Source organism: Nematolebias whitei, chromosome 15 (assembly GCF_014905685.2).
Source record: "Nematolebias whitei isolate Nwh7 chromosome 15, NemWhi1, whole genome shotgun sequence".
Classification (NCBI taxonomy): domain Eukaryota; kingdom Metazoa; phylum Chordata; class Actinopteri; order Cyprinodontiformes; family Rivulidae; genus Nematolebias; species Nematolebias whitei.
The window spans coordinates 4,841,276-4,853,857 of NC_056512.1; the positions used below are offsets into that span (position 1 = coordinate 4,841,276).

The 12,582-nt window shown below is 44.7% G+C and overlaps 1 protein-coding gene across 1 annotated transcript in view; it reads left to right on the forward strand.

Annotated features, from left to right (window-relative positions):
* Positions 1–12,582, forward strand: part of si:dkeyp-72e1.9 (syntaxin-binding protein 4) — a 107,642-nt gene that overhangs the window by 62,158 nt on the left and 32,902 nt on the right. The window contains exon 5 of the mRNA XM_037689307.1: positions 8,352–8,444. Within this exon, the coding sequence (XP_037545235.1) occupies positions 8,352–8,444 (93 nt within the window). The remainder of the gene's footprint in view (positions 1–8,351; positions 8,445–12,582) is intronic.

A 12,582-nucleotide genomic window follows, 5' to 3' on the forward strand; every position in this document is an offset into this window, starting at 1 on the left:
GTTGGGTCAGTGGGGGAGCTGACTCCCTGTGGGAGCATTTGCTCTCAGAGTTATTTCTCCCCATCCATCACCATGCACCTCCACCCTCTTCATTTCAATTCCATACATTTAGGGTTGTTTGGGCTCGGGTGTGCTGCAACAATTTTACATCTTTGTTGACCATAGCCACCTGGGACTCAATTTTACTGTACACCTTAGACATTCATTCATAACATCCTCATGACATTCATATATAGGAACTTGAGGTGGGCACATGGCTATGGGTGGTGGGATGACCTTACTCTCACCCCCTGTGCCTGTGCTCACTTACAACGGTTGCATTTAGACACTAGGGTTTGGATAGAGTTGGGGTGGAGGGGAAACTGGCACCATGCCAGCCTTTGCTCCTTCTTCTTTCCTTTTTAATGGCACTATACAACAACACACATCAACAGCACATCTAGGGGCGGGGGTGTATGTGTCGGGGTCTTATTTTTATTTTTATTTTTTCTCCTCTTCCTACCCACCTAGTTCCCTGACTGCCATTCCGGGGGTGGGGTCCGGGAGAAGGGCAGGCCGTCGGGTGTTGACCAGGACTATGTGGGGGTTCAGGGTCTAGGGGGTTGCCGTGGGCGGTGCTGGCGCTGTGCTCTCCCTGGGGTTGTTTGGACCCCCTGAGCTTGGCTCTTGGGTGCCATGGTTGGCCCGCTGACCGGGGTGGCTGCCGGGGCCTGGCGGGTGGTCGGCTGGGGGCACGTGCTTGGTTGTTGGCGGTGTGTGGGGGTGGTCGGTGGCGTGTCCTCTTCATGGTGGGGGGGTGTCCTGTCGGCTGGGCATGGCCTGGGCCGGGTCTGGGGTATTGGCTCTTCTCCGCTCATAAATGAATGGGTTTACCTCCTGGGTTTGGGCATGGGCTGCCCCCTGTAGAGGGCGGGTACATGTCTTGGACCTGGGGGGTATAGAGTGCATATCGGGAATAAGAATGAAATGTATCGTTATTGTATGTCTTTGAGTGAGTGAATGTGAGACTGAGGTTGGGATTGTGTGATTGTGTCTGAATGGGTATTTGTTAGGCCGAGACTCGGACTGCCCCCTCTTTGATACAACTGGGGGTACTTGGCATCGCACCCCTATCACGCGGCCCCCTGGTGGGGTGTGCCCTTGCCTGCCGGCACGCTTGGGGCCCTTGGTGTCGGGGGCTGGGCGCTCGGGCGTGTGTCGGCTCGGCCTGGTGTCTGCCTGGTGGGGCTCGGGTCCTTTGGCCCTGTCGGGCCTTGTCCTGGGTGGTGTGAGTCCTCGGTGCCCGGGCCTCGGTGCCTGGACCTGGACCTACATCGGTGCGGCGGGTGCCGACGGAGGCCTATGAGTTTGTCGCTGTTGGCCCCGGGGGGTCACTGTATGTGGTTGCTGGTGGGGATCTTCCGGTTCTCCCCTGTGGTCCGTTCTGGGGGGGTGGGTGAGTGGTCGGGGTCCCTCCTGGGGTCTTGGGCTCTGGTCCCCCCTTTTTCGTCTGCCTCTGGTCTTGGGGGTCGGGTCTCTGCTGCTTCACAGTTACTAATAAATGTTCTATTAGAGAAGCCTTATACACTTATGCATGCTCACAACCACACACAAATAGAAGCAGGGATGCTTATGTAGGCTTTAAATGTAGATATATAGATATGTATGTGAGTGTATATTCATGTGTATGTATGTATGTATGTATATAGGCGTAGGTATGGGTATATATATTTATGGAAACTTACTGCAAAGCCATGAATATTTTAAGTTCTTTATACATATGTATTTTGTTGCTGTGTTTTGTCATGTTCTTTGCAGGTGAACAGACAGTGGCCGGGTGTTTTGACGTGTGCTCTATTTGTATATATTTCTTATATTTTGGAGTCTTACTTTGTCTTTTCTTTCTTTCTATTCTATTAAAAAAAAAATTTAAAAAAAAAAAAATAAATAAAATAAATAAAAAAAATAAACAACAACACCTACACTAGATAGTCACTATAATAAATATTTCATAATAATGGTGTGGAGAGGATGGCTGTAAGGGGAGAAGGGAGGCCATCACAAAAAAGAAAAAGAAAAAAAGAAAAAAAAAAAAAAGATTGTCTTCAAGTACAAGTGTGTGTATGAATGAACCCACAACAAGATAAAATACAACAAGAGCGAGCGCGTGCATGCGCTTCGTGTCATGCGTGAGAGATTAAGCACCCCTACTGCCGTCGTCTGCAGAGGTGACCTTTGAACGTTTGTTTAAAGATTACCTTCTCACTCAGAGCAGAGGGATGTGTCAGACAGGAGGATTCAATCTGTCTGAATGGAGGATTCTGCTCTTGAGTGAAGGGGTGTTTTATTTCAAAAAACTTTCACAATTATCAAAAAAAGGCACATCCCCCAGCACATCTTTTCTTCTGTTGCCCCTTCTGCTCCTGTGACGGGTTGGACCACAAGCATTACATCTGGTGACCTCTACCACTCCATTATCCCAGCTCTCTCATCCACTTGATAGGTGGGAGAATTCAATTCAATTGAGTTTATTTATAAAGCGCCAAATCACAACAAAGTTGTCTCAGGGCACTTTACAGAAACATTCACATACATAAAAGCCAATTAGTAAAGTTCTCTATCTAAGGAATCCAGCAGACAAGTTGAATCTTGGCTTTGTTGCAGTCTCCCATCCTGAGCAAGCACAGTGGAGACAGTGGAAAGAAAAACTCACTTTTAAAAGGAAGAAACTTCGAGCAGATCCAGGCTCAGAATAAGCGGCCATCTGCTTTGACCGGCTGGTTGAGAGGACAGGAAGGAGAGACAGACGAACACAGAATGGTAGGTCCAGGTATAGGTCCAGGTGTACCTGAAAGACAAAAAAAACACATGTTAAGGATAGAAAAAATAATTATAAATACAAAACAGGTTGAGCAGAGTAAGTAAAGACAGTAGCAGAGTGAAAATTGTGGTCAGTTTGTCCTCCAGCAGTCTAAGCCTATAGCAGCATAACTAAGGGACAGCTCAGGAAACCCAAGCCGACCCTAACTATAGGATTTATCAAAAAGGAAAGTCTTAAGTCTAGTTTTAAAACTGGATAATGTGTCAGCCTCACGGACAGAGATTGGAAGTTGGTTCCACAAGAGAGGAGCCTGATAACTGAAAGATCTTCCTCCCATTATGTTTTTGTAAATTCTAGGAACCACAAGTAAACCTGCAGTCTGAGAGCGAAGTGCTCTGTTAGGAAAATATGGAACAATAAGATCTGTAATATAAGATGGAGCCAGGTTGTTGAGAGCTTTGTAGGTTAGAAGTAGGATTTTGAAATCTATTCTGGACTTGACAGGGAGCCAATGGAGAGAAACTAAAACTGGAGAGATATGATCTCTCCCACTAACTCCAGTTAACACTCTGGCAGCAGCATTTTGGATCAACTGAAGACGTTTTAAAAAAGTATTTGGACACCCAGATAATAAACCATTGCTATAGTCCAGTGTAGACGTGACAAATGCATGGACCAGTTTTTCTGCATCATTTTTAGATAAGATGTTTCTAATGTTAGTGATATTACGCAGGTGGAAGAAGGCAGTTCTAGTAACATTTTTAATGTGGGGGATAAAAGACATGTCCTGATCAAAAATAACACCAACATTTTTAACATTAGATATAGAATAGAATGGAACTGAAGAGAGGAGGAGGAGAAAAGATACATGGATGCAAGGTCGTTCACATCACATGTGGTACATGAAGTGGAATGAAACTATGTACACAGGGTCCCAGTTACATCCAACAAAAACACAAATTGTAAAGAAAAATATTAGTAAGATCCGAGTCATGAACTAAGAATATACTACATTCACTAAACTAAGAATACACAAGACTAAGAATACACTAAGCTCTAAATAGTACAAAAACAATGCAGCAAAACAAAAGCAGCACAAACATAAGTCTGTATGAGCAGATGAGGACTAATGAACACAGCAACATGAAGTAATCAGCAGCATGAGATCAGCATCATGGATAGTCAGCAGCACATTTCAACAACAAAGTGGCATTACAACAATTTTCAGTTTTTTTTGTTTGTTTGTTTTGTTTTTCACAGTGATTTTTCAGTTTTTTCACAGGGATATTTTTTTCACAGTAATTTTCATTGTAATTTTTTTCCTGGTTAGAAATCCATGAGTCTAACAGCCTCAGGGTAGAAGCTGTTCCTCAGCCTGGTGGTTCTGCACTTAATTCTCCTCAGCCTTCTGCTTGAGGGGAGCAGGGCAAAAAGTGTGTTTGTTGGGTGTGTAGGGTCCTTCATGATGTAGGTGGCCCTCTTCCTGCATCTGGAGGTGTAAATGTCTGTGATGGTGGGGAGGCTGACACCAATAGACTTCTGTGCTGTCTTCACCACTCTCTGCAGAGCTTTTCTTTCTGCAGCTGTGCAACCTCCATGCCACACGTTGATGCACTGGATGCTCTCCACTGCACACATGTAGAAGGAAGTGAGGACTGAGCTTTCCAGACCAGCTTGCCTCAGCCGCCTGAGGAAGTAGAGTCTCTGATGTGCTTTAATGATCAGGCTGGTAGTGTTGTTGCCCCAGCTGAGGTTGTCATTCAGGTGCACACCTGAGTACTTTTAGCTTTAGACCACTTCCACCGCAGATCATCCTATATTTGGGGGGGGAGAGTAGGTGTGTTTGCTCCTTCTGAAGTCCACAACCATTTCCTTTGTCTTACTCACATTGATGTGAAAGTTGTTTGTCCTGCACCAGCTCTCCAGGTGTTCCACCTCCTGCCTGTAGCTGGACTCATCATTGTTTTTGATGCATCAAACCACCGCTGTATCGTCTGCAAACTTTACAGTATGACAGCCTGGATGGGTCGGTACACAGTCATACTTTAGCAGAGTGAACATGAGGGGGCTCAACACACAGCCCTGGGGGGGCAGAGACTGTGCTGAGGGTTATGGTGGAGGAGGAGAAGTCGTGGATCTTTTCAAATTGTGGTCTGTTGGTTAAGAAGTCGAGGACCCAGTTGCATAGAGAGGAACTTAGTCCTAGTGTGATTAATTTGTCCATCAGGATCTGGGGAATCATGGTGTTGAAGGCAGATGTGAAGTCCACAAAGAGCATATGGACGTAGGAGTCCTTCTGTTCAAAGTGGGTGAGAGCAGTGTGGACCACAGAGGAAATGGCATCCTCTGTTGATCGATTCTCGCGGTATGCATACTGGTGAGGGTCCACATTGATGTTAAATGGACTGTACTTGTATAGCGCCTTTCTATCTGATCAAGATACTCAAAGTGCTTTACAACACAATCTGTGCCCTCATTTACCCATTCATACAGCACTCTACTAGATCTCTACAAAGCTATTTAAACAAATCATTCTAAAGAGACTAATCGGTGCTTTATCCCATTCATACACCGATGGGACACACGTTGGAGGCAATGGGGGGGTTCAGTGTCTTGCCCAGGGACACTTCGGCATGTGACTGCTGGTGAATTCGAACCCCAACTCTTGCATTGGAGGACGACTGCTCTAACCACTCAGCCACAGCCGCCCTTGTTAATGTTAGCTTTGATGTGGGTCATGACCAGATTTTCAAAGGATTTAGTGACTATCGGGGTGAGGGCTACCGGACGATAGTCATTCAGATCAGTCACGTCACTGTAGAGCTCTTTGGAACTGGGATAATGGTGGCAGTCTTGAGGCAGGTGGGAACTGTTGCCAGGGTGACAGAAGAGTTAAATATGTTGGCCAGCACCTCGCAGAGCTGATCGGTACAGTCTTTCAGCACTTTCCCCGGGACGTTGTCCGGGCCAGTTGCCTTGTGAGGACTGATCCTCCTAAAAGTACTCCTTACTTCTGCTGAGGTCACGCTGAGGAACTCTTCTTCTTGTGATAAGGTGAGTCTAGTACTGGGTGGTCTGTTTGGGTCCTCAAAACATGCGTAGAATCTGTTGAGAGCATCAGGCAGTGATGGATACCTAGGGCATTGTGTACCTCTACCTCTCAGTAGGGTGCGTACCGCTGCATTCAGCCAAAGCTATTGGTTTGGATAGTGTTTCACATTCTTGAAGGTGGTGACGTTACCAGTACACTTAGAAATGTAACAAAGGACTGAGGATGCATATTCATCTAAGTCTATTGCTCCTCCCTCTTTGACGGCAGCTTCCTAGAATACTTACCAGTCTGTGTGTTTAAAGCAATCTCTTAAAATAGAGTCACTATTTGTTACCCACCCCTTTAAACGCCTTTGGGTCGGTCTGGAGCATCTCAGCGGGGGCAGGTAAGCAGGTGCCAGTAGTATTAATATGTGGTCAGAGAGTCTGAGGTGGGGGCGGGGTATGGCTTTATATGCATCTTTCACACTGGTGTAAACACGGTCCAACGTGTTATTCCCTCTTGTAGGAATGCTGATAAAAACTTGTCAGTCTCCTTCCGATTCATGTGGTTACAATCACCAGCTACTACATAAAAAGCCTATGGGTGTTTGTTCTGAAGTGAACTAATGTTATTACTTAGCTCCTTCAGGGCGTCTTCAGCATTAGCATCTGAAGCTATGTAAACAGTTATTACCGCCGTAAACTTGTGGGATAAATAATGGGGTCAGCACTTCACAGTTAGTTGCTCTAAAGCCTCAAAGCATGTTCTATTTATTAGTGTACAGTTTGTGGACCAACCTTTGTTTATGTAGACACACACTCCCCCTCCACGCGTCTTTCCCATTTGTTTGTTGCAGCGGTCCACTCGGAAAAAAGTCTGCCATCCATTTGAAACGCTGAATCCAGCATGCCGCTTTTTAGCCATGTCTCTGTGAGACAGAGTGTCAAACATCCATTCTCTGAGGCACTCACGTTCAGTCAGAGCAGATTCATCATGTTATCCAAGGACCAGATGTTGGACAGAAAGAGAGACGTATCGGGAGTTTGCCGGACCTCGCGTTAGCTTTCTGCCTCACGAGCACGCCAGCTCGGCATCCTCTCTTTTCCCCACGGGCACAGCACCTCCTCTTTCCGTTTGAGCACTGCTGTCTCCACGCTGATGTCCGTAAAAGTTGTAGTCTGCCGAGTGTAGCCTTAAGATTGTTGTTGATTGCTGCTTTTGAAAAGATGTGCTTGCACGTGCAACAGCTTTGCTTGAGTGGTTCATCTTTTGTCTCTTTTAATTTTTTTATGCTGTCTCACAGCCAAATTCAGTCAGGCGAACTCAGGCTGTGCACGTTACAGAGACAAGCCACTTCAGAAAAAAGAAGCCCCCTCCCCAGTGCTCTCGTCACCGAAAGTGGGATAGAGAGGGGCTGCAGGAGAATGAAAGATTGTGCTTGCGGGTGCAACACCTGTCGTGACAGGGATGATGGCAGAGCAGAGGCTATGAATCATGGCACCTTTAATACATCTGTTAAACAAATTACCATTTCACCCTGTGTGTAGAGTGTGTGTGAGGGGAAAAAAACAGCAGGATCAAGTGACCTGACTGTTGAGAGGATTCTGCTTTTAGAACGATGTAGGCATTTTATTCAAGCTTTCAGTAACATTGTTACAAGATTCAACTTGTCTGCTGGATTCCTTAGATAGAAAACTTTACTGATTGGCTTTTATGTATGTGAATGTTCCTGTAAAGTGCCCTGAGACAACTTTGTTGTGATTTGGCACTATATAAATAAATTTAATTGAATTAACACACACAAACACCCAAGAAGTCATGCTAGTTATGCCTGAAGCTCTGCTGGCAAGGAGACTGCTGTGGCAGCTGTGACTGGGTTCTGTCTACCAGTGGCACTAGGGAGTAGGAGGAACGAGGGGGACGATGCAGCTGCGGCTGTGGAGCGTCACCCAAATCATGGTGCGAGCAGTGCAGATAGCCTCAGTCACACATAAATTCAAAATGGTGTCCGCCGCGTTACAGAGCTAGCTCTACTACTCTACTACTCTACTCTAGCATAGGTTTCTGTTGGTCGCTGCAGCTGTCTGAGACATGCACTGATACCAGTCAGTCAGTGAGTCTGGCCATGTGCTGGTCATTGGGGAAGGAGGAGAAAGGCTGTCGTTCGGCGTGCCAAGGAAACAAAGAAACTGTCTAGATGACCTGACTGAGAATTATTGAATTTGATACCTGGATGATTGAGCATGAACTTTGTAGCCTTGAAACACTTTGGCTGTGGCTGCCTGCCTGGGAGGAGTCGACCGGGGGGGGGGGGGGGGGGGGCAGGATGGCCCCCAGAAACCATCTTAGCTCCAGCAGACTGATTGGTCCACTTAAAGAATTTACTGCTGGTAGGGAAACAGTTTACTGGAACTCCTCAGACTGATGAAGCCCTCCAGATAGAGGATGAAACATCTCTATAAAAAAGAAACTGTCCAGATGACCGACTGAGAATTATTGCATGTGTTGTGTCTGCAGACATATGACTCAGAATGCAGCTACAGCAGTGAGGAGATGGAGCAGTTTCAGACAGAGGTGAAGCAGTTGCAGACCCAGATGAAGCAGCTCAAGGTAAGCACAATTTTCTTCTTCTTCTTCATCTTCTTCTTTTTCTTCAGGGGTTGCCACAGCGAATCATTCTCCTCAATCTCACTCTGTCCCCTGTGTCCTCTGTCCTCACTCCAACTACCTCCATATCCTCTCTAACTGCATCCATATATCTTCACTTTGGCCTTGCTCTTTGTCTTTTTCCAGGCAGCTGCATTTCTAACGTCCTTCTAACAATATACCCACTGTCTCTTCTCTGGAAATGTCCAAACCACTGTCCCTCTTATAGACATGTCAAAAGCATCTCAGCCTGGCTGCTCTAACTTTATTTCCCAGTTGTTCAACCTGTGCAGTACCTATGATGATCTCATTCCTAATCTTATCCATCCCTGTTACTCCGAAGGAAAACCTCAACATCTTCATTTCTGCCACTTCCAGTTCTGCCTCCTGTCTTTTTGTCCATGTCTCTGTCTGCAGACCATACAAGATAGCTGGTCTCACCACTGTCTTGTAAACTTTTCCCTTGGTGTTTGTTGCCACGGTTTTGTCGCAAATCACTCCTGAAACTTTTCTCCATCCACACCATCCTACCTAGACACTTTTTTCAGAGTCAGAGTCAGAGTTTCTTTATTGTCATTCATGTGGTACATGTGGTGGAGCGAAATTATGTACACTTTTTTTTTTCACCTTTTTATCGCATTTCCCATTTATCTGGACAGTGGACCCCAAGTATTTTGAAGTCCTTCACCTTTGTGGCCTCTGCTCCTTGTAGCCTCACTGTTCCACTGGCCTCCCTCTCATTGCCATACATGTACGCTGTCTTACTATGGCTTACTTACTCTGTCTTACTATGGCTTAGTTTCATTTGTCTTTAAAGTGCATACCTCCACCTGTCCAAGTTCTTTCCACCTGTACCCTGCTCTCACCACAGATAACAATGTCATCTGCAAAAAGAACCCTGAATCGTTTGTAAGATGGCGCCGATGTACGTGGCAGGTCGTCTCTCACTGTCAGTCCTTGTCGTTTTTCTGTTGTTTTTAAGTCACTATTGGTGTATGATTGCCAAACGTTATTGGACCTAAGGCCATTTATCAACAATGTGGCTACTTTTAATACATGGGAACATAAAATCCCCCCTCCCCTTTGTCATGGTGCAATTGTTCCCAGCCAGTTCCTGAGGTGTTTCCTGGCATGTTTTTGCCGTGGCATTTTCTGGAGTCGGTGGATGCTTGTCTAGTTTGTGTTGTTGGTGCGGATGTCTCCCGGCGTCAGCGCCCCTGCCCGCCCCGGCTCAGCAGGTGCAGAGCGAACCCACTGAACCTGAGACAGCTGAGTCAGACCCTCCCTCAGCGCGACAACCCCGCTCCAACTCCAGCCATGATCGGCTTGGTGAATGCCAGATCGCTGGTCAATAAAACTTTCATCCTGAGGGATTTCTTCAGCTCCCATAACCTAAACTTCCTCTGTATTACAGAAACTTGGCTGAGTGAGGCTGAGTCAGCTGCTCTGTTGGAGCTTTTACCAACGGGCTGCTCTTATTTTAACTCTCCACTATCATTGGGCCAGGGAGGAGAAACTGCAGCCGTGTATAAAGATGTTTTTAGTTGTAAACAATGTTTTAAACAGTATTAATTCACCAGCTTTGAGCTGACCTCCTTTTAAGTGGGTCGTTCTGACCTGACACTCTGTGCTGTCATCTATCGCGCACCCAAATTCAATAAGGATTTTATTAGTGACTTTTCAGACTTTCTTTCTGAAATAGTGCCTGGCTAAGATCATCTCCTTATTATTGGTCATTTTAACATCCATGTCTGTTGCCCAGACAAATCTCTGGTAAAATATTTTTTTTATTCTTATCGACTCTTTTAATTTGGTGCATTTTGTGTCTGGACCTACACATAATAAAGGTCACACTCTAGATCTTGTGCTCTCTTTGGGATTACCTGTGTAAAATCTGGAAATTCATGACTCTATAATCTCTGATCATATGCCTATAACATTCCAGACTGTTCTCACATATGCTCCTGTTAAAACTCACACTCCTGCTCAGAGCTGTTGGATTATTAACCCCTCCACTACTAGCCAGTTCACTGAGGTTTTCTGCCAGCTCTATCCACCTGCCTCAAGTGATGCTGAGGATCTGAGTTCTTGGCTCCACTCATCCTGTCTGACTGTGTTGGATACTGTGGCTCATTTAAAGACCAAACAGCCTGAATTCAAACCTGAACCATGGCTTCAGAACAGAACAGCTCGAGCTGTCAGACAGGAATGTCGCAGAGCGGAACGCAGGTGGAGAAAGGAAAAGCTGCAGGCGTCCCTTCAAATTTTTAAAGACTGTTGGCACAATTACCAGGACACAGTTAAAGCAGCCAAAAAGGACTATTTTTCTAACTTGATTTTATCTCACAGCCATAACCTACATGTTCTTTTTAGCAGTGTTGTAATGTAACAAAGTAGAAATACTTCGTTACTGTACTTAAGAAGAATTTTGACATATTTTTACTTTACTTCATTATTTACATTTCTAGCGACTTTCACTTTTACTTCACTACATTTCCTTAATAAAATGTGTACTTTTACTTCAATACATTTTCCTTAACCATCATAGTTACTAGTTACTACAATTTAAAATTAAAAGAAATCTGATTGGACAAAGCCTGTTTATTCTCCCAGCTTGTGACTTCATGCATCCACTTCTCTTACCCTGACACTCTCAATCACAAAACCAGCCCCTCCCCGCTGCTTGTGTGAAACCTTTTTAGTACCAATTGACTATTTTCTTAACTGTTTTTTTCATTTAGCCTTTATTTATACAGGTAGTCTCATTTAGCCACGAGAACTCATTTTCAAGAGAGACCTGTTTAGGGAGCAAATGGGGGGTTAAGGGCTTTGCTCATGGGCCCAGAATGGGGCGAATGAGGGTGGGGGCAGGTGTGGATGCTTCACCCATCCCACCCAGATTTTTGATATAGTCAGTACCGGGGCGTGAACCGGCGATCTTCCGATCACAGGCCCACCTCTCTAACCTCTGCGTCACCACTCCCCCACAGATTCTCCACAGATGGCTGGTTTTGAAGCATCTACTCAGTTGTGTAATAATTTTATGCAGTTTTTATTAATAAGGTTACCTTTTGTCAAGTGATGGGCATTTCACGTGAGGTATGAAGTCAGTTCTCATGACCTAAAATAAGGTTAAGAGCAGTATAAACCACAGATCCCTGAGTATGCGTTCTGAACAAGCAAGAAAGGTTTATTTACTGAAACTTCTGAAAAAACAGGTAAGGTTTATTTACTGAAACAAATCTAAATAATAGTATGTAACAGTGTTTGAAGTCTTTCTAATATACTATGTGTTAAGAGTGTAAAATCCTATGAATTAAGACTTAATCAATCAATGTTAAAGACATTATAGAGCTTAAATTAAGAGATTATTGGGAAATCTTATATTGAAAGTGAATTAACTTTAAATGATTAAGATTAAATTAATTAGTTACTGACTAAAAGTGAAGAGAATAGATGGTCAAAAGGTCAAGTTAACAGCTTAATGTTCGTGTGTCAAGTCAACACAGGAAGTGGAAGTCTGAACAGATGGCCAGGCCAGTAGAAGAAAAAAGAGGAAGTTACAGTATCTATAGAAAAAGTGGAAGCTATCTACAGAAAACAGGAACAAGATACCTTAAGTGAAGAGGCTCTCTCAGTAAAAGAGGAAGCTCTCTACAGAAAAACAAGAAGACAAACCTAGTGGCAGTCAAAGCTAATTTTAGCAATGACAGTGATGTTGAACATGTGATCTGACGTTGTAGAACAGTCTGTATCCAGGACTGTTGCTATGCAGAAATTACACAATAAGCAGACAAATGTATAAAAAGGCTCAACATTAACGATCTGTGCTGAAGCACTTGGGGGGTTTTAAAGGGCAGTTTATTGACGCATTCCGTAACTAAAGGGAACTTGAAGATCTTGAAAATAATTTTTCTCAGCTCAGCCCGGACCTGAAAGCCAACTCAAGTTTCCAAGATTGGATTTTATTGAATGCAGTATGAAATATTCTTCAAAAGCTACTGAGGGATGCTTGTCACCAGCTTCATCATTCAAGGATCCCCTTTGACAAGGGGTCTTCGAGAAGAGATGGTATGACACTGTAGTGAACTCGGCCTCCGAC